The sequence below is a fragment of the Mya arenaria genome, chromosome 6 (genome assembly GCF_026914265.1).
Source record: "Mya arenaria isolate MELC-2E11 chromosome 6, ASM2691426v1".
In the NCBI taxonomy this organism is placed as follows: domain Eukaryota; kingdom Metazoa; phylum Mollusca; class Bivalvia; order Myida; family Myidae; genus Mya; species Mya arenaria.
Genome location: NC_069127.1, coordinates 2382735 through 2404938, shown reverse-complemented (window position 1 = coordinate 2404938; position 22204 = coordinate 2382735). Strand labels below are relative to the sequence as shown.

The 22204-nt window shown below is 35.2% G+C and overlaps 1 protein-coding gene across 5 annotated transcripts in view; it reads left to right on the top strand.

Moving 5' to 3' along the window:
• The first annotated feature begins 3171 nt into the window (after positions 1-3171).
• Positions 3172-22204, top strand: part of LOC128238726 (alpha-mannosidase 2C1-like) — a 70615-nt gene continuing 51582 nt past the window's right edge. For 3 of the 5 annotated variants that reach the window (XM_052954912.1, XM_052954910.1, XM_052954913.1), the window contains exons 1-15: positions 3172-3238; positions 4955-5059; positions 6111-6248; positions 7596-7719; positions 8147-8214; positions 8322-8499; positions 8668-8765; positions 9658-9749; positions 10279-10385; positions 10977-11087; positions 11337-11429; positions 11744-11860; positions 12320-12430; positions 13289-13380; positions 15943-15996. In XM_052954912.1, coding sequence (XP_052810872.1) covers positions 4962-5059; positions 6111-6248; positions 7596-7719; positions 8147-8214; positions 8322-8499; positions 8668-8765; positions 9658-9749; positions 10279-10385; positions 10977-11087; positions 11337-11429; positions 11744-11860; positions 12320-12430; positions 13289-13380; positions 15943-15996 — 1481 coding nt within the window. In that variant the 5' untranslated portion in view covers positions 3172-3238; positions 4955-4961. The remainder of the gene's footprint in view (positions 3239-4954; positions 5060-6110; positions 6249-7595; positions 7720-8146; positions 8215-8321; positions 8500-8667; positions 8766-9657; positions 9750-10278; positions 10386-10976; positions 11088-11336; positions 11430-11743; positions 11861-12319; positions 12431-13288; positions 13381-15942; positions 15997-22204) is intronic. The other 2 variants (XM_052954914.1, XM_052954911.1) reach the window with 1 other exon arrangement.

The following is a 22204-nucleotide window of genomic DNA, read 5'->3' as shown; positions in this document are numbered from 1 at the left end:
GCTGCTGCTGATCCTCCTCATACTACTACTTTTTATCATTGTTGTTGTTGATGTTGTTACCATTATTATTATTTTTATTTTATTTTTATTAAAAAAAACAATTATTACATATTTATTATCAAATTTATCAAACAGCTATGTCATCGATAAAATCTGGTCAATCATATATGTCACGGTTTAAAATGGTGACGAATAGGATCCTATTTTTCCCAGACATGTGAAGAATATGATCTGGGAATAATGCACTAGTCAATTGTACTCACGTCCCCCCCCCCCCACCCAGATCCAGGGGTATACCGGGGATAGCCGGGGAAATGGGCCGTGTTTTTACCTTCCAAGTGTAACTGCATAACTCTAATCATATGTCGACCTGAAAACTCGATTTCTGATGAAAATTTTCGATGTAACCGATGTAACCAGTTGTAACCAATGTAACCGCGTAACCCGCTATTTGAGATAGAAAAAAACACTTTTTCAAACTTTTCAAAAACTTTGCCGTAACTCATTGTAACTAATGTAACTGCATAACTCTGATCATATGTCGACCTGAAAACTCGATTTTTGATGAAATTTTTCGATGTAACCGTTTGTAACCGCGTAACCCGCTATTTGAGATAAAAAAACACACTTTTTCAAACTTTTTCAAAAACTTTGCTGTAACTCATTGTAACTAATGTAACTGCATAACTCTAATCATATGTCGACCTGAAAATTCGATTTTTGATGAAAATTTTCGATGTAACCGATGTAACCAATGTAACCGCGTAACCCACTATTTCAGATAGAAAAAACAACACTTTTTCAAACTTTTCAAAAACTGTGCTGTAACTCATTGCAACTAATGTAACTTCATAACGCTGATATGTCGACCTGAAAACTCGATAGTTTGATGTTTAACTTTGAAAATTTTCGATGTAACCGATGTAACTGGTTGTAAACAATGTAACCGCGTAACCCGCTATTTGAGATAGAAAAAAACACTTTTTCAAACTTTTCAAAAACTGTGCTGTAACTCATTGTAACTAATGTAACTGCATAACTCTAATCATATGTCGACCTGAAAACTCGATTTTTTGTAGTTGAACTTTGAAAATATTCAATGTAACCGGATGCAACACAATTTTCAGCATACACGCCTTACAATAAACCAGTGTAACTACTATAACTATGGTCTTATAGGCGTTACAATATTCAAAGGTTTCATTTTATGGGCCAATTTTGTGCCCTATCTCACAGAAGGATACATCCAAGAGTTTGCCAGAAGTACAGGATCCTTCAACTACCGCATATACTTCAATAGCAGCGGAAAAATCACAGCAACCACCAAATCAACAGCTACAACAACAGCAGTATCAACGACTACAACGCGAGCAAAAACCGCCAATTCGTTACAAGGATTATGTGTGTTAAAATATTCCAGCTACAGTATGGTTGTGTGTTTAAAGGACATAATACTCCCTAACCATCCATATAAGTGTCAAGTGTCATAACTGGTATTTATTTCATAAATTGATAAAAGATTAGTATATGCTATTATAATTCATAACAATGTGCTCATGTGTACATTTGACAAATTTCCAATTGGCCAACATATAAAACAGGATGCTAAGCGACTTATTTAATTTAAGTTTCTAATTTTTGGCTATATTTGTATTGTACATACCAATCTATCGATTTACACAATGAAAACTCGTATTCGTGTACAAAATCATCCATGCGGAACGGCAGGTGAGAAACTAGCATGTGAGTTTCTCGTGCACGGCATGGTAGTTGTCGAATATGGTAGGAATGTATTCTTCGTGGATTGTCTTTTATGAAAAACATTCAATATGGCGAGAATGAGCATTGCAGAACACATTCAAGTCGTTAGAATGATTCGTGCCGTCACCCCAACCATACAGGTATGTTACGTGTCGTTAAAAAGTTACAATATGTGTTATTATTTGTTATTAAGTGCAAAATATTGACATAAACATGTTTTTATATCAATCTGTCGGTGATACTTACGTGAAAACAGTAGTAAAGGTGGTCAACCATACAATACCTGTGTCATACCAGACTGACCAATCATACAATGAAATCCATTGCATCTTATTAGCATTCATCTCTGAATCAACTTTAAGTGGATTTTATTATTTTTCAGGTTGCACGGCTTTTCAATAGGCAACATTTCAGTATTGAAACTCTTTGGGCGAAATTCGTGCAGACCGGAAGTGTTGCAGATCTCCGATGACGCCACATAAGAAGAGTGATGACTCCCCAACAGGACATTCAAATTGTCAATGACCACCACCAGAATCGTTTTACAACCGCAGCAACGACGGCACGTAATGCAGTGGGCAGACACAACCACGCAATCTACCCACAGACAGTGCGCACTCGCCATAGGGCCGTCGGCTGGCGGTGCCGTTGTCGCCTGCGAGTTCCGATTCTTACCACAAGGCACAGGCAGGCAAGATTATTGTGGGCCAGGCGACATTTGCGATTTACAAGGGCGGACTGGGCCAATGTTTTACTTGTTGATGAGACACGCATCACACTACGTGGGAATGACAGACGTGCTCGCGTATATCTCCGTCGGGGTGAGCGGAACAATGAGAACTGTCCGGTAGAATTGGATAACTTCGTGGCGGTTCCATTATGCTGTGGGCTGGAGTTTCTATGCAGACGAAAACTCAAATTGTACCCATTGCAGGGCAACATGAACGCGATGAGGTATCAAAATGACGTCATTCGGCCGGTTCTTCTACATGTACCTCATATCCGTGCCAATCGCGGTATGATGTTAGCACAGGATAACGCACCATGTCACGCAGCTAGAAGCACACAAGTAATGCTTGTAGCAAACAACGTGTGAATACTCCAATGGCCTGCGAAAAGTCCGGATTTAAATCCGATTGAACTCAAATCTGATGAAGGATGTAGTAATGTGAAATATACTATATAGGTTGATTTTACTAATGGTTTGCATTGTCTAAATGTATTCAGTAGTACTGTGATGCTTGAGAATAAATGTGTGTAAAGCTTATGAAATCTTAAGTTATAACATCGCCCATCACCTAGCCCGGTATCAACAATTTCTAATCCGGTATCGGAAAGTGATACCAAGTTACGGGCGATACCGGGTAACGGATACCGGGTTGTAGCATCACCCACTATTCTTACGCTTTCCAAGTAAGCACAATACACCCGGCTGTTAAAACAAACAAACAAACTATCCTCTGATCATTGTTAAAAGGTAAGTGTCATCCTAATATATTACTTTCCTAATGCTTCAATTTATTTTATATTATCAGTTCACTTATCAATGAATTAAATATCTTTCTCGATTTTGCCAAAAATCATTATTAATAGTTGGCCTTTTCGTACTCACTCACATTCGCCTACTCCCTCACATTCGAAATGAAGTCTAGTTTGCTCCAACAAATATATGTATTGTATGAACGTTCTACAACAGGTTTAATGTTCTTAAACACCAATAATTATGTTTTAGACTGGAGTGATAAATATTTTGTTATACTGAATTTAAAGAGGAAGTATACTGTAAGGCCAAAAATGGTTTGGTTAGGGTTACAGGTACATCAGTTTCAAAAACAGTCAGGGTAGGTAGGCTTTTTTTATCTTTTTATTAGGCTTTATATAAGAACGTTATTGTCATCATCTGCAAATGGTGTTAAAAGTAATATTCTGTGTAAAGCTTTTAAGTTTTTTTAATACATATTAAAACACACTTAATTTTTTAGGTAGGGTCGGGTAACCTGAACCAAATGTATTTTTTTAAGGCTTAAGTGTGAAACTGTCACAAGAATGATAAGTGTTATATATTTATACTGCAGTATTATGTTTAAGCTTGTTGATGAATTTCGTGAGTAAATTGGAAATCATTGAAAATTTGTTTTGCTACAAACTAAAATAAGGAAGTTAAGAAAGTTCACAGTCAAATGGTTAAGAATAAGTCCTCTAGCTCTTTTATTGTGAACATTTTCTCAAATAAATTCAACAGTAGGCAATTTGGTTCAGTGGAGTCTGAAGTTAAGTTTGCTCGAACAAATTTAATTGTACGAAAACATCTATAGATTACCGTTAATTGTCATTTAATGTCAAACTTGGTAGGCATGTATTTCATGACCGGCAGATGGCCCCTTTTTGATTTTGAGGTTAGTAGCTTAAAGGTTAAAGCTGCACCTACTCTCACAGATATACCATTTTTACAACTTTTTTATTTTTTGTCTTGGAAAGACCAAATTTTTGCATAAATATCTTCAAACCAATGATAAAAGATTGCTGACAAAAGATCAGATCGCAGATTTGCATATTTCTTTTTGAAAATTAATGTTTTATGGCTTAAACCGTTACGGTTTAAGAAAAATGTATAAAACATTAAAATTTGAACTTAAATATATAAATCTGCAATCTAATTTTTTGTCAGCCGTCTTGTATAACTGTTTTTCATGGATTTTCGCAAAAATCGGCTCGTTCCAAGACAAAAAATAAAAACGTTCAATCTGTGAGAGTGCAGCTTTAAGGTCACAATCAATTACTGAAGAATGCTTGGTCCCAGTTTCCGCAGACTTGGTTGGCAGGTTGATCATGACAAGCAGATGATCTCATTAATAAGAGGTCAGTAGATCAAAAGTCAAGATCCCCAATTCCTTGCTAAGTAAGGCAATTATTAAGATAAATGGGATTTTTATCAAACCTCTTATTCAACATATATATTATATACTAACAGCTATGCATCGGATAATCTTAAGCATGGTCAAGTTTTGTGACAGTTCTTCTTTCAATTTTTGATTAAAAGCTTAATAGGCCTAAACAATTGTAACACACCTTTATATTTTGAACAAGCCTGGCAAACATTTTACCAGTGTGGGGTATATATGCTAAATCAACCACTGTTTGAATCACTTTATTCTTATTGGCCAATGTTGAGATTATTTTTATTCCAATTCAGAGGTGACATGGAGCAAGGAGTGTTGAAACATCGACGCACAACTCTTGAGAGAGCTGAGAAATTCATCTCAACCATATACTTCACAGATGTCAATCTCCAGGGAAAGTTAGTCATTTAAAGATTTTGATCAGTTTTTATTTTCTGAATTATGACACTTATTTTAAATCCAAAGAAATGACCTTATAGACAAATTTAGAACTGAGAAAGCTTAATATTTGTGGCTAACACAATGAGAACATTGATTTATATTGCAATTGTTAAGTGTGAGTCTTTTTAATTTAATTACAATTCTCTTTCTTAGCTGTCATTGCTTTGGAGTCTGTCAGACTTCCCTCTTACAAGTGTTAGGAGATTGAGTTGAAAACTAGAAGTCCGGCATTCCAAGATAATATTCATTGTCAAAGAGAAGGATGTATAGGCAAGAGTGATTCTTAAAGATATTTTGATCTAAATCAAAACTTAAAATTAAGTTTAAAGTTTGAAAATGAGGATTCCAAAAATAACAAAACAGACTAGAATACTCAGTACATGTCATTATAGATACATTTGTTCTGAATGATTGGGAGCTGAAGTTTGGCCCCATTTCTAATGCTAAAAAATTAACTTCTTTTCCGAAAGTGAAAATGAAATTCCCAATTGCTGTTTAAAAAAGCATTCGTGTTCATTTCTTGTCAAAGTTGAAATTCCTAATTTTAGTAAAAATGGCGTATTTCCCCAGTGATAAAGGCCCGGCCCCATTTCCAAAAATTTCCAAAATGGCTCCCTCCTTTGCATGAACAAGAATTCTGGCAGGCTGCCAAGCTAAACATTTTAGAAGACCAGGCTCAAATTTTGGATTCTTCAAAACATAGACTCCCTTTAGTGCTAAACACTGAATAAACATAATGCAAATAAAAGTTTTACATTCACTTTATTTCTGATCATTTTTATTTTTGAATAAGATAATAACCATTTACTGCATACAAGTTTTACACAAAATAATCATATATCAGAAGCCATATTTTTATGTCATGCTGTAGAACAATGGTGCACACAGTTAAATTAGTTAACATAAATTCAAGATAGAATATTTACTGTAATAATCTTATGATGGCTGTGTTGAAAGGTTCTACAATGATTCCTTGTTAGAATAAACTTTGCTTATTTATTATTCTAGGCTGTACCCGAAAAAGGCAGATGTAAAATCTTTAACCCACTGGGCAGCACCCAATTTGAAAGATGAACACTTGCGATTTGAGAAGGTAGTAAAGCAGAAATTCACCCCTGTAAAAGTTGGACAGCAGTTTGGGCCAACGTAAGTACACTCTTAGTACAAATATTACAATCTGCATATAATGTTTTGCACCCTATTGTATAAATATGGTTAATTCTTTTGGTTTGGTCAATGTTTTGCAAAATAATTACTGATTAGTCAATATTTGGCCAAAAATAACTAAACTTACCTGAGTCAAACCATTTAAATGTGCAAACAAACCAAAAGATTACCTCCGGACAACTTATCCCAGTTTGATACAATTGGCTGCTGCTGTTAATGGAAATCAGTTTCAGTTTTATTGTGATTCCAACTCATAGATGATATGAATCCCATGTGTTCCTGTTTCCTGGGCAGGTACCAGTACTGAGCCTCTTAGGTCCTTTTTGAGAGTTTGAGAGTACAAGAGAACATCCTTATTGGGGCTTGAACATGATTATTTCTTGGTTGAAAAGAATCATTTTAATTTTACCATTATTATTGTGTAGTTTTGAATGTCCGACGATAATTATTTGGCAACACATGGACTCATTTAAATGTACTAAATAACAGGTCCTTATGATTTCATGAAGTCAATAATGGAACAAAATGTAATTAATTATCTCCCGCCTTGAAAATGCGAGGGAATATAGTAATGGAAGGCGCAATTCCGTGCTTGCGTGTGTGCGTCCGTCCATCCCACATTCATCTCTTTGCATCTCCTCTTACATTTCTCATGCGATTTCTACAAAACTTTCACAGATTGATGATCATAAAGTGAAGCAGCGCATATTGTCTGGTTTTTGCGATTTGACCATTTTTGAAAGAGTTATTGCACTTTGCTTATTTTACATTTAAATTGGTTTCTTCGCAACTCCTCTTACGTTTTTCATGTGATTTCTACCAAACTTTCACAGATTGATGATCATAAAGTGAAGCAGCGCATATTGTCTGGCTTTTGCGATTTGACCATTTTTGAAAGAGTTATAGCCCTTTGCTTATTTTACATTTAAAATTGGTTTCTTCGCAACTCCTCTTACGTTTTTTCATGCGATTTCTACCAAACTTTCACAGATTGATGACTATAATAGTGAAGCAGCGCATATTGTCTGGTTTTTGCGATTTGACCATTTTTGAAAGAGTTATTCCACTTTCTTAATTTTACGCATTTCTTATGTTACTGAGAAACTGCCCTTACCATTGATTGGCTTTCGTTACAAAAAATGCCCCCATGAGGTGGGGGATATAGCTGTCTGTGACCGCTCTTGTTCTACTGGGGGCATGTGTCATAGTTCAAAATTCAATATTTTGACATTTATATAAATGATTTGTACAAGTTTCAATGATGAACATAGATTTTATGATGATGTTTATTCACATACAAAAGTCATTTTATTATTCCCTTACCAGATGGGCAACACACTGGTTCCGGGTGGATGTGGAGGTGCCAGTGGAGTGGGTGGGATCTGAGGTTCATTTGAGATGGAACTCTGGCTCTGAAGCCCTTGTTTACGTGGAAGGCAAGCCAAGACAGGTCAGAAAAAACTTATCGGGTATAAATGTGGCTTTCAAGAAATACTTGATTTAAATAGTAGGATCATTTTAAGTTGAGGGTAGGTTTCGTTTATTGTCCAAAGCACCATTCAGCAGTTATGGTTAATCCAAGTAAACTAATCAACACAATAATGTTCATCAATTCTCTTAATTTAGTTTATATTCATTAAACATCAACAAGCTCATAATTCCAAGTTGAATGTTCTGAAAAGATAAATATTAACAATCATGAGCAAATGAATCTTGTTCATTAAATTAAGTTAAACTGCCTTAATATCATAAACAGTCTATTTTTTTTATATGCACCTTGCTACATAATGAGGTAATAAATTATATAAATGAGGTCAAATGTTCATACTCTATGAGGCTTAATAATTGTCAGTAGAAAATTATTTTTTTATTTACAGGGTCTGTGCTCGGAATATGACAGACTTGATTATCCTTTGTCTGAATCACTTCAAGCAGATAATAGAAGGTAATCATTTTGCACAGATTATTTAAAGACTTATGTACTTTTTGTTTAAATTTGAAATAATTTCTTTGAATATCTGGTTTAAATTCACATTCCTCTTTGTTCTTCAGCTTCACCGTTTATATAGAGATGGCGTGTAATGGGATGTTTGGTGCAGGGGATAACGGTATGATTGCGCCGCCAGACCTGAACCGCCAGTTCACCCTTTCCTGTTGTGAGGTTGCAGTGTTTGACCGGCGAGTGTACAATCTCATACGAGAAGTTGAATTGCTGCATGATATGGCCAAGGTAGTCAATGGCACATGGATATGCATGCACATGTGATATTCACGTCCATAACAATATTTATAACATGGCAAACTTTTTGTTTATTGTTCTTCGAATGCAAAGAGATTTAAAAAGAGAACCTGTAGTTTTCATTCATACCTACATTACTTCATGCCAAATGATTTTTAGCATTTGCCAGAAGGCAGTGAGAGAGGTTACCAGGCCCTGTACACCGTCAACGCAATGATCAATGCCTGCGATGTGAACGACCCAACCACATTCCAAAAGTAATTACCGGGCTTGCAGTCTTTAATTTGCCGATTTATATTGATTTTAGCTTATATTTGATGTGTTGTGCTATGCCTTACATCTCATTTTGCTATCTATCTTGCAACCAACAAAATTGCCCAAAAAGCATATTTTGGCAAAAGCACCATTCTATTTATTTGCTTTTCAAACAAACATTTTTCTTTAAGCAAATTGTTAAGCTGTGTTTTTGTATATTTTGCCTATACAGATGTCATGAAATCTCGAACAAATTGTTAAACTGTGTTATTGTACACTTTGCCTATACAGATGTCATGAAATCTGGAGCAAATTGTTAAAGGGACTGTACACCAGATTGGCACCAAAAAGTTTTTTTCTATAACAAATCTGAGGACAATTATTTAATAACATGTTTTACTCTTTGATATCATAATTGTAAAAAAAATACCAAAATGTAAAAAAAAAATTGAGTCGGAGACTGGGTTCGAACCGGTGTCCCCAAAATTGCAGTCCAGTGTTGTATCCACTGTGCTACGAAGGCTAACCTTACCGGTTGGAATATTTCAGCTATATACCTCACTTTGTAATATCACGTGATAACATGGACTAGCCAATCACGCATAAGGAATGAATTCTACTAGGTAGACATACCTAGTAATCTTTTTTAATGGAAAAATACGATAAAACTGCGAAATATAAATTAATTGTAAACTATGTGGTACTTCAGTTAGTAAGTTTCAATGCATTGTATACATCGATACCAAGTTTATGTCAGTTTGCGGCCATTTTTTCCGCTATTTCATCATACAGAGTATAGCCCCTTTAAGCTGTGTTATTGTATACTTTGCCTACAGATGTCTGAAATCTCGAGCAAATTGTTAAGCTGTGTTATTGTACACTTTGCCTATACAGATGTCATGAGATCTCAAGCAAGTTTCTACAGCAGAAGAATGGTGACAGTCAACACACAACCTACGCCATGGGACATGCCCACATTGACACGGGTGCTTTTATACCTCCTTATTTACGTACATTTATTAAACATAGTGGTGTTATAAATAGTCTGATAAACATACATCATTATGTAGAGGATAATTGTATTTTTAAGTGAGATACCAAAAGTGAGTGATTAAGACAAGTTATAAAAATTATTTTCAATAGTGATCCAGCCTCAACTGAAAATGTAAAGTTAAGGTGTTCAAACAATGAAATAAAATTGATACCCCACCTAAACAAACAATATTTCTGTTAATTTTATGCTTTGAAATAATTTGAAATCATAATAAATTCAAAAGTGCACCAAAATCATGATGAAGTCAAGACATTATTGAAGTGACTCATTGATTATTTGTCCCAAATGTGTATGGGTTGACATTTGATTCAGACAGCAAAACAAACTAAAGTTTCAAAACAGTGACTGTTATCAAATTTCAATGCTTTAAAACGAAGAGATATGAGTATTAATGTCTCATTGATAAAATTCTATAAACCACCAGAAAGCTTTTTGTTTTTTTAACTTATACCATGTTTCAGCATGGCTGTGGCCTTACAGCGAGACACGGCGTAAGTGTGCCCGGTCCTGGAGCTGTACTATCCGTCTGATGGAGAAGTACCCAGAGTTTACCTTCACTTGCTCACAGGTATTGTACTGTAATTTAAAGATGTTTGATCTAAATGTCTGTGACATCATGTATGAACTGGAACTGGTGGTCTGATTTTGGAATAAATAATGCCAAGGAGCTATTATTATTTTACTGGTGTCATCGGGAAGTTTTTACACAAAATCATGCAAAACTCATTCGATTATTCTCGTTTATCTTAATATACTTCAAGAATGACAATATGCAATGATCATGTCTCTGCATAAAATGCATATTGAAATATGCCCTGTGACTTACTGTTAAAATGGCCATTCTAATAATTTATAATGCTTGTAGCAGCCCAAGTAGCTTGACTAGATGTACTTCATGGATCTGTAATAGGAGATAAACAATATTGGAAAGAGATGCTAGATCTATATCTCTTCATGATGACATCTTTATGCCCTTATAAATTTTTTGAAGTGCAGTTACCTCCATAATGTGTGAGATTTATTTTTTAGATTGGTGGTACCAGATCAAAAAGTATATGATGGAGGAGCTGGATAGATGTTGTTTTTTTGTAATGACATTTAGAACAGTTATAATCTTACAAGTATGACATGATGTAGTTACCTTGATGCTTTTTTCTAGGCTCAGCAGTTAGATTGGTTAAGGCGGGACTATTACGATCTGTGGTGCGAAATAAAGAAATATGCGAAGGAGGGGAGGTTTATCCCTGTTGGTGGAACTTGGGTTGAGATGGTATGTGGCCAGCAAGGAGCATGAATGAAACAGTTTTTGAAATGAAATCTAGGAGTTTTAGTTGTTAATTTGTACAAGAATTCAACATGATTTCCTTTACAGTTGCTACATTCTACATTTTAGTGAGTTTAACCTTTCAAAAAAATCATTTAAACCAAATATGACTATAAATCTATTCAAGAAATGTTTCCAACTGTTGCTACATGAATCTATACTAATCCGGTCAATAAGTATTTATGTATTTTCCAGGATGGGCTGATCCCAGGTGGTGAGGCATGTATACGCCAGTTTCTGTTGGGCCAGAACTTCTTCGCGCAGGAGTTTGGGGCCCCATGTAAGGAGGTATGTTCTGCTGGTAACTGTGTTTGCTTTATGGTCAAAATATGTTCCTGAAAGTTTACACTTTTGAATTACGAGTACTTTATATTTACTTTGTTTAAATTGAAGTTGTTTCAATAAAATTTATTATTTTACCTGGTGGATTATTCTTCAGCAACCAATTATGTCTATTAAAAGGTAATTTAGCTTGCATCTTGTGAGATGATATAAGCTATTGGTACTTAATGACCGAATGATGAGGAAAGCGATTTCATTTTATAACATTTCTGAGTTTGATTTACATAAATGTACATTTTTTTTCGTATTTTCCATCCCAGTTTTGGCTACCTGATACATTTGGGTACTCCGGGCAGCTTCCTCAGATCATGAGGCATTGTGGGATATCCCGATTCTTGACACAGAAACTGAGCTGGAACCTTGTCAACAAGTTTCCAGTAAGTTCTTTATCACATGGCATTTCTTGTTTCGATTGTTGAACAACCATTTTTGTTATTTCTTAAATCACACTTGAGTTGTATAACTTGACATTGACATGATTTAGCACGTCTAATTTAGCTTTCTAGATTTCTTTTTGGCGAAAAACTTACACACTTATAACATTTCTTAAACCTGTTTCATAAATCTTGTATTTATTGGCAACTGATCCAAGATCCTGTATATATATATATATATATATATATATATATTATATATAATGATATGGTTGCTTGTTCCTAGAAATGCAGGAATGGCGATGATGGGCATTTTGTTTCTATTTTTTATGTTGATGTATTTACCCTTCCTTTATACTCGATCACCTGAGAAAAGATAAATGATGTTATCTGTTTGCCGTGCTAAATAATGTTCATAGGCTAGAAAATATTGTTGGAAATAAGAATGTGTGTCTGTTGCAGCACCACACGTTTTGGTGGGAGGGGATAAGTGGACACAGGGTCCTGGCCCATTTCCCACCCGGCAACGACTATGGGATGAAGGGAAAAGTTGAAGAGGTAGGACTCATAATGGTAATACATGTATATAATGCCTCTTTTAAGATATCCTACATGTATCTATTTGTTGTAAATAGAATTGTTTGAATATTAGCTAAATCTGTTCTGAATAAAAAAAGTTTTTTTTAGCCTTTGTGTTGCTGTTGGAGTGAGTTTAGGCATTGTGCAAGACATTTTGATCATAAAATAAATTAAAATGAGATGAAAACAGTAAAAAAAATAAATGAAACTTTGGACACATTTTTACTATCACATTTCACCTGTATGTACATTTGAATATATGCCCCTTTCTCCCCCTGATTGACTGAGAAAAACAAACAATACAACAAACAGTTACATAGAATTTTATTATCAAATTTGCCATTTTTAGGATACAGTATATATGTAAGCTCTGTCTTTTTTGCAATGTTCTTCAGTTAATGGCAAGTAAGTTACATTATGGAAAAAGGAGATTTTTTGTTGGTCATCTGTTTGGAGTTTGTGTTTTTCAGTTTGTTTTGTTTCAAAGGATAAAAAATGAAGTTCTTGTCATAACAATCAAGAAATAATTGTTGAATAAAAAAGAAAAAAAATTAGTAAATTTAGTAAAAAAGATTATAAAGACAATGTGAGTGTGTTGTTAGTTCTGGCACTCTGGCTAAAATATGTTTTAAAATTATGCCCTTTTCTCAATTAACAAAACTGAAGTCGTGACTATCTGTATGCATTATGGTTCTTGTTTTAAGTAATTCAAATGTAATGTTGCTATGAACAAAGTTTCTTTCATGTAGATCTCCATGTATTTATGAACTTGCAATAAGGTTATTATTTTGGTACAGTATTTAAATAATTGTTGCGTTTTGTAAATAAAAAAATAAAATCTGTTTTATACAGTTGTTGAGATCATCACAGAACTTCAAGGACAAGGGAAGGTCGGACAAAAGTGCCTTTTTGTTCGGGTTTGGGGATGGCGGCAATGGACCTTCGTGAGTTATCATTTATCTTGTTACATAAAATAAGCTATTTGGAATATTGTTTTACTAACTTGTTTCATTAAGGATTGCCTACAGTTTGTTGATTTTGTTGCCCCCAGTTTGTTGTCATGGCCCTATTGTGATGGTGATTTGTGATTTTGTTGCCCGCAGTTTGTCGTCATGGCCCTATTGTGATGGTGATTTGTGATTTTGTTGCCCGAAGTTTGTCGTCATGGCCCTATTGTGATGGTGATTTGTGATTTTGTTGCCCGCAGTTTGTCGTCATGGCCCTATTGTGATGGTGATTTTGTTGCCCGCAGTTTGTCGTCATGGCCCTATTGTGATGGTGATTTTGTTGCCCGTAGTTTGTCGTCATGGCCCTATAGTGATGGTGATTTGTGATTTTGTTGCCCGTAGTTTGTCGTCATGGCCCTATTGTGATGGTGATTTGTGATTTTGTTGCCCGCAGTTTGTCGTCATGGCCCTATTGTGATGGTGATTTTGTTGCCCGCAGTTTGTCGTCATGGCCCTATAGTGATGGTGATTTGTGATTTTGTTGCCCGTAGTTTGTCGTCATGGCCCTATTGTGATGGTGATTTTGTTGCCCACAGTTTGTCGTCATGGCCCTATAGTGATGGTGATTTGTGATTTTGTTGCCCGTAGTTTGTCGTCATGGCCCTATTGTGATGGTGATTTGTGATTTTGTTGCCCGCAGTTTGTCGTCATGGCCCTATTGTGATGGTGATTTTGTTGCCCGCAGTTTGTCGTCATGGCCCTATTGTGATGGTGATTTTGTTGCCCCCAGTTTGTTGTCATGGCCCTATTGTGATGGTGATTTTGTTGCCCCAGTTTGTTGTCATGGCCCTATTGTGATGGTGATTTGTGATTTTGTTGCCTCCAGTTTGTCGTCATGGCCCTATTGTGATGGTGATTTGTGATTTTGTTGCCCGCAGTTTGTCGTCATGGCCCTATTGTTATGGTGATTTTGTTGCCCGCAGTTTGTCGTCATGGCCCTATTGTGATGGTGATTTGTGATTTTGTTGCCCGCAGTTTGTTGTCATGGCCCTATTGTGATGGTGATTTTGTTGCCCACAGTTTGTCGTCATGGCCCTATAGTGATGGTGATTTGTGATTTTGTTGCCTGCAGTTTGTCGTCATGGCCCTATTGTGATGGTGATATTGTTGCCCCAGTTTGTTGTCATGGCCCTATTGTGATGGTGATTTGTGATTTTGTTGCCTCCAGTTTGTCGTCATGGCCCTATTGTGATGGTGATTTGTGATTTTGTTGCCCGCAGTTTGTCGTCATGGCCCTATTGTTATGGTGATTTTGTTGCCCGCAGTTTGTCGTCATGGCCCTATTGTGATGGTGATTTGTGATTTTGTTGCCCGCAGTTTGTTGTCATGGCCCTATTGTGATGGTGATTTTGTTGCCCACAGTTTGTCGTCATGGCCCTATTGTGATGGTGATTTTGTTGCCCACAGTTTGTCGTCATGGCCCTATTGTGATGGTGATTTTGTTGCCCACAGTTTGTCGTCATGGCCCTATTGTTATGGTGATTTTGTTGCCCACAGTTTGTCGTCATGGCCCTATTGTGATGGTGATTTGTGAGTTTGTTGCCCGCAGTTTGTTGTCATGGCCCTATTGTGATGGTGATTTTGTTGCCCGCAGTTTGTCGTCATGGCCCTATAGTGATGGTGATTTGTGATTTTGTTGCCTGCAGTTTGTCGTCATGGCCCTATTGTGATGGTGATATTGTTGCCCCAGTTTGTCGTCATGGCCCTATTGTGATGGTGATTTGTGATTTTGTTGCCCGCAGTTTGTTGTCATGGCCCTATTGTTATGGTGATTTGTGATTTTGTTGCCCGCAGTTTGTCGTCATGGCCCTATTGTGATGGTGATTTGTGATTTTGTTGCCCGAAGTTTGTCGTCATGGCCCTATTGTGATGGTGATTTGTGATTTTGTTGCCCACAGTTTGTTGTCATGGCCCTATTGTGATGGTGATTTTGTTGCCCCCAGTTTGTCGTCATGGCCCTATTGTGATGGTGATTTTGTTGCCCCCAGTTTGTCGTCATGGCCCTATTGTGATGGTGATTTTGTTGCCCGCAGTTTGTCGTCATGGCCCTATTGTGATGGTGATTTGTGATTTTGTTGCCCGCAGTTTGTCGTCATGGCCCTATTGTGATGGTGATTTTGTTGCCCCCAGTTTGTCATCATGCCCCTATTGTGATGGTGATTTTGTTGACTGCAGTTTGTCATCATGCCCCAATCATGATGGTGATATTGTTGCCCACAGTTTGTCATCATGCCTTTATCGTGATGGTGATTTATTTCGCAATTCTACAAGCCCTTTGTTTTTGATATCCAGGGCTTGTTCAAGAACTGATCTTCAAAGTGAATCTTAACATCAATTTTTAATTAGCAGTTCTTTCTTTAATGCTTTAGGGCCAAATTTAGTCTTGTTGAGCGTATTCACCCTAAAGTCTAATGTTTAGGTTCATATTGGAGATCATTTCCATCTTATTCAACATACCACTATATTGATTTCCTCAGTAACTTATTTACCTTATTGCAGGGAGGATATGGTGGAGAGATTGAACAAAATGAAGGACATTGATGGCCTGCCTAGGTAAGGTTTTCACCATAACCCATTTATGTTTTTCAACTTATTTCCAATGGGTCCTAATAATATCTTGGACAAGTTCCATAACCAGCCATATGGCTGGGTCACTCGAGAGCAATCCCTATTTAATTTTAGAAATAACCTGAAATCGGTCTTGTCCGATTAATAACTATAGAAGCCTGAGTCTAATCATTACACAAATTATTCAGAATGTGTATGAGTATTATATCTCATACAAGTTTGATAACAAGCAATAGTGCTTTAGTCTTTGGGTGTTATCGACCTTTAATTATAGAAAATATTTAAAATTTGTTTTAGAAGCCTTTGTCGAATCACGAACCATTCGCCTATGTGTAATGTATAGGCATAATATATTGAAAAAGTTCGATAACCAGCCGTATCGCTCTACTCACTGTAGAGTTATCGGCCTTTAAGTATAGAAATAACCTAGAATTGGTTGTGTCCGATCACTAACTTTAGAATCATTTTGTCCTTTGTCCAATCTTCACCAGAATTTGTATAGGCATAATATCTTTTAAAAGTTAGATATCCAGCCATATCGCTGGAGTCACTCCAGAGTAATGACCATTGAATTGTCTAAAACTGTATGTTATAATGTCCACAATCTTAATTTGGCTTACTTTGCTACCACTTATCACCAAACTTGGAGTCCTTATAAAAAAATACGGGAATATTTTGTGGTAGCTGGTGCTCATGTTTCATCTTGGAGTCAAAATATTTCAACCATAACTGTCACAACAAAAAAAGATGTCAATGCCTTTGGGGTTTTATGTGAAAGAAAAAAAAACAGTCTTGTCATTACGATACTCATCTGCATTAAGCATGTTGGGAGGCCCTGTACCTCCAGCACATACATGTGCTATTGGCTCATATCACATCATAACATAGCTGTGCAATTTGTATGCCAACCTTTTTAAAAATAAAATGTCTTCTTAAATTAGATTCTAGTACTTGCTTTTATATCACATATCAAAAACATTTTTATTGTTGACCCACTGCAACATCCAAAACCAAAAATCATTGTGAAAATACTGTATATCTGCTGATACCTTAATAAAAAAAATATTTGTATTTGTTTTCTTTTTCATTTGTGAACAACAAAATTTGACCAGAGCAAGGGCCTTTTCTCCTAGCACAGGCATGATTATATTCACATCACCACAAACCCATAGCAAGAAAAAAATCCCTTTTAATGTTTGTTTGATTTTCTAGTGTTTTTTACTTATATATGCAATGCCACTGGAATCCAATGTCCTTCACAATAAAATGTCAGTGACTTTACAACATGTTAAATTTTTTGGCTTCATAACCAAAAAGGGTGTCACAGGCAGAATCTACCAGATTAACATCCAAACACTCTTTTGTTCCACTAGATTAGCTCTGAATTTGTTAAGCTTTACCATTCTATTCTTATTTATTCAAACATCTTGAGCAAAATGGACCTTATTTTCCAGCACAAAAATGTGCTTATGGCAAATATCACATCACCACATAGCTGTGCCAAGAAAAAGAACCTTATCCTTTGCAGTTCATTGAAAGTACTTATACATTTCTATATCTTTACCTTTCTCTTATAACTGCATGTACCAGTTTTTGCATAAATGACCATTCCTTCCAGCACAGACATGTGCTAATATGGCTAATAACACATCATCAGATAGCTTTCCAAGAAAAAGTGTCATTTTGTGTACTACCTTTTGTTTTGTATTGAAGCATAATTTACTTTCTTAAATACTTCACAATTGATTTTGTGTTGAGTATCATCAAACATATTTATTGTTGGAAAAGTTTGCCATCCAGCACCCAACATCACTGTGATCATACCTTAAGCTGATGATCAGAGCAATGGTTAGCGAAAATGGCTCTTCCTTTGGTAAAAAAACATCTTGTGCTTGTAATGGATTGCTAAGCAGAAACATGTTTGTATTTATTTTATTTCCCCTTTGTGAACACCACAGTGTTATCAAAGCAAGGGCCATTTCTCCTAGCACAGGCATGTGCTAATGATTGTATTCACATCACCACATATCTGTACCAAGAAAAGTAATCCTCTTGTTATATTTGTTTGACATTCAAGTGTTTGTTGACGTTAACATGCAATGACACTGGCATCATTTAGTGCTAGAGTCTGACGTCCTTCACTATTTCATGCCAGTGTCTTCACAACATGTTGAATTTCGTGGTTATATGAGGAAAAAGGGTTTTACAGGCAGAATCTACCAGATTTACCACCAAACACTACCGTGATCACATAAACAATCTTATTATCATTGCAATGTTTAGCTATAAATGAACACTGGCTTATCATTTTTCCCAAGGCTTTATAACAGTGCTAGACGATTTTTTTTATCAAAAAATCATTAAATAGAGTTGTTTAGAAATCACAAAGTTAGTGTTGGATTATTACATCTATTCCCATATCAATCAATTTAAACATGTTGAGCAAAAATGACCATATTTTCCAGCACAGAAATGTGCTAATGGCAAATATCACATCACCACATAGCTGTGCCAAGAAAAAGAGCCCTATCATTTAAAAGCATGTTGCAGTTCTTTGAAAGTACTTGTACATTTCTATATATTTACCTTTCTCTTATAAGTGCATGTACCTGTTTTTGCATAAATGACCATTCCTTCCAGCACAGACATGTGCTAATGGCTAATATCACATCATCACATAGCTGTGCCAAGAAAAAGGGTCATTTTGTGTACCATCTTTTGTTTTGTTATTGAAGCATGATTTATTATCTGAAAAACTTCACAATTGATTGTGTGTTGAGTATCATAAAACATATTTATTGTTGAAATAAATTGCCATCCAGCACCAAACATCACTGTGATCATACCTTAAGTTGATGATCATATCATGGTCAGCGAAAAGTGGCTCTTCTTTTTGTGAAGAACAGTTTATCTTGTGCTTGTAATGGATTGCTTAGCAGAAACATGTTTGTATTAATTTTATTTCCCCTTTGTGAACACCACAGTTTTATCAAAGCAAGGGTCATTTCTCCCAGCACAGGCATGTGCTAATGATTGTATTCACATCACCACATATATGTACCAAGAAAAGTAATCCTCTTGTTATATTTGTTAGACATCCTACTGTTTGTTGATGTTAACATGCAATGACACTGGCATCATTTAGTGCTGGAGTCTAATGTCCTTCACTATTTTATGCCAGTGTCTTCACAACATGTTGAATTTCCTGGTTTTATGAGGAAAAAGGGTTTTACAAGCAGAATCTACCAGATTTACCACCAAACACTACTGTGATCACATAAACAATCTTATAATCATTGCAATGTTTAGCTATAAATGAACACTGGCTTATCATTTTTCTCAAGGCTTTATAACAGTACTAAATGATTGTTTTTTATCAAGAAAAATAATTAAAAATAGATGTTTAGAAATCACGAAGTTAGTGTTGGATTATTACATCTATTCCTACATCAATCAAGTTAATCATGTTGAGCAAAAAGGACCATATTTTCCAGCACAGACATGTGCTAATGGCAAATATCACATCACCACATAGCTGTGCAAAGAAAAAGAACCCTATCATTTAAAAGCACTTTGCAGTTCTTTGAAAGTACTTGTACATTTCTATATCTTTACCTTACTCTTATAAGTGCATGTACCATTTTTTGCATAAATGACCATTCCTTCCAGCACAGACATGTGCTAATGGCTAATATCACATCACCACATAGCTGTGCCAAGAAAAAGAACCCTATCATTTTAAAGAACTTTGCAGTTCTTTGAAAGTACCAGTACATTTCTATATCTTTACCTTTCTCTTATAACTGCATGTACCAGTTTTTGCATAAATGACCATTCCTTCCAGCACAGACATACTATGCTAATGGCTAATATCACATCATCACATAGCTGTGCCAAGAAAAAGGGTCATTTTGTGAACCATCTTTTGTTTTATTATTGAAGCATGAATTATTTTCTGAAATACTTCACAATTGATTTCGTGTTGAGTATCATAAAACTTATTTATTGTTGGAATAGTTTGCAATCCAGCACCAAACATCACTGTGATCATACCTTAATTTGATGATCATAGCAATGGTCAGCGAAAAATGGCTCTTTTTTGTGAATAACAGTTTATTTCACACTGGTAATGGATTGCTAAGCAGAAACATGTTTGTTTTTATTTTATTTCCCCTTTGTGAACACCACAGTATTTTCAAAGCAAGGGTCATTTCTCCCAGCACAGGCATGTGCTAATGATTGTATTTACATCACCACATATCTGTACCAAGAAAAGTAATCCACTTGTTATGTTGGTTAGACATCCTACTGTTTGTTGATGTTAACATGCAATGACACTGGCATCATTTAGTGCTGGAGTCTAATGTCCTTCGCTATTTTATGCCAGTGTCTTCACAACATGTTGAATTTCCTGGTTTCATGAAGAAAAGGGTTTTACAGGCAGAATTTACCAGATTTACCACCAAACACTTATGTGATCACATAAACAATCTTATAATCAATGCAATGTTTAGCTATAAATAACCACTGGCTTAACGTTTTTCTCAAGGCTTTAAAAGTACTACTAGATGATCATTTTTTTTTATTGAACAATAATTAAATAGAGATGTTTAGAATATCAATTTTTTTATACATGTTGAGGAAAAAGTCATGTGATATGTAAATTTTGTACTGATATTTGCATGTCTAATTAAGAATAAACTTTTGGTTTTGTTACATGTATATAGTTGTGGTAAATGCATTTTTTCAATTATCATGGCTGTTACGAAATGTCAAAAAGGTTAAAAGAAATATTTTGAATGATCCTATTTTGATAAGTTTACATTACTTAAACATACTGGGCCTTTAATATTAAGGCATGTAGATGATTGTATTAAAAAAAAGATATACAAAAATAATGAAATTTCTTTGATTACATATTATAGATTCTTTGATTTACCTTGAATTAGTGGAGAGAAGTTTTCCAATTAAGTATCAGGTCTGCTTAAAGCAGAAGTACACTCTTACTGCATATATTCTTCTTTAACACATTGTTAATATGGCTGTTGTGTTAATATGGCTGTTGTGCAAGAGACTTTCCTGCTGGATGAAAGTTTGATGCCCCATACTGGTGGTCCTCACCTTAAGTACAGAACCCTTTTCATGTCTCCTTTCTCACCTCTCTCTATCTACTTGTCATCTTATAATAATTTAGACTACCCTTCCTCTCCATTACTGCTAATAACAATGAGGGACATAATTGTGTGCTCCTAATTAGCAAGTGAGCTAATAAGTAGGTTGTCCATCTTTAGAAGATAGATTGTTAAAGGAAGTAATTATATTGTTTTTACTAATTTAAACATGGGTAAAATTATAGATAGTGTTGATTTGTTCTTTTAAGTGGTTGGTGCCTTCAAATAATTAAAAAAGATAGTTAGAGGTTTTAGAAAAAAAGATGGACAATGCTTGTCAAATTTATTTTTGATTATTTTTGTAAAATGATCACTTTCCTCCTGTCTTATACATCTTCTTCATAAGAACAAAAAGTATTTTCTCTAATATCGCATTAACAGTATTAAAACAAAATAATTTTTGAAAGTTACAGATATAGTGAAGCAATTTAAAAGTTTCACTTGCCCGGTAAGAAATAATCTAACAATGTTTATGATTTATTTTTAGTTTGATAAACAAAATGAACACAAAATAAAAACTTCAACCATTTTTTTATCATGATGTTTTTAATAATTAAAATTCTAATAATATTATATTGCATTCTACAATTCATCAGTTACCGGGTAAAATGTATAATGAAGATAAACTATACAAAGCTATGTACTGGTTCAGGAGTGTTTCATGTATATGCTATGTTAAAATTGGTAATGGTATTATATTTTGAAGCCATGTAAGGTATGGTTAATGTTTGCAGATTAATTGAGTTTCCATGCAAATAATACAAAATCACATTTAAACTGAAATTGGTATACTAGTAAATGCATTTTTACAGAATATGAATGGAACAGAATAGAAGAGAATTTATTACTTGTAAGCTATACGTTTTTTGACCCTCTGTTTTAAGCATTTATGTTCTGAAAATGATTCATTTAAGTAGAAATACAGCAGAACATCAATATACATGTATGACATAATGTGAAAACAACAACTGTGACCACATAAACAATCTTATAATCATTGCAATGTTTGGCTATAAATGAAC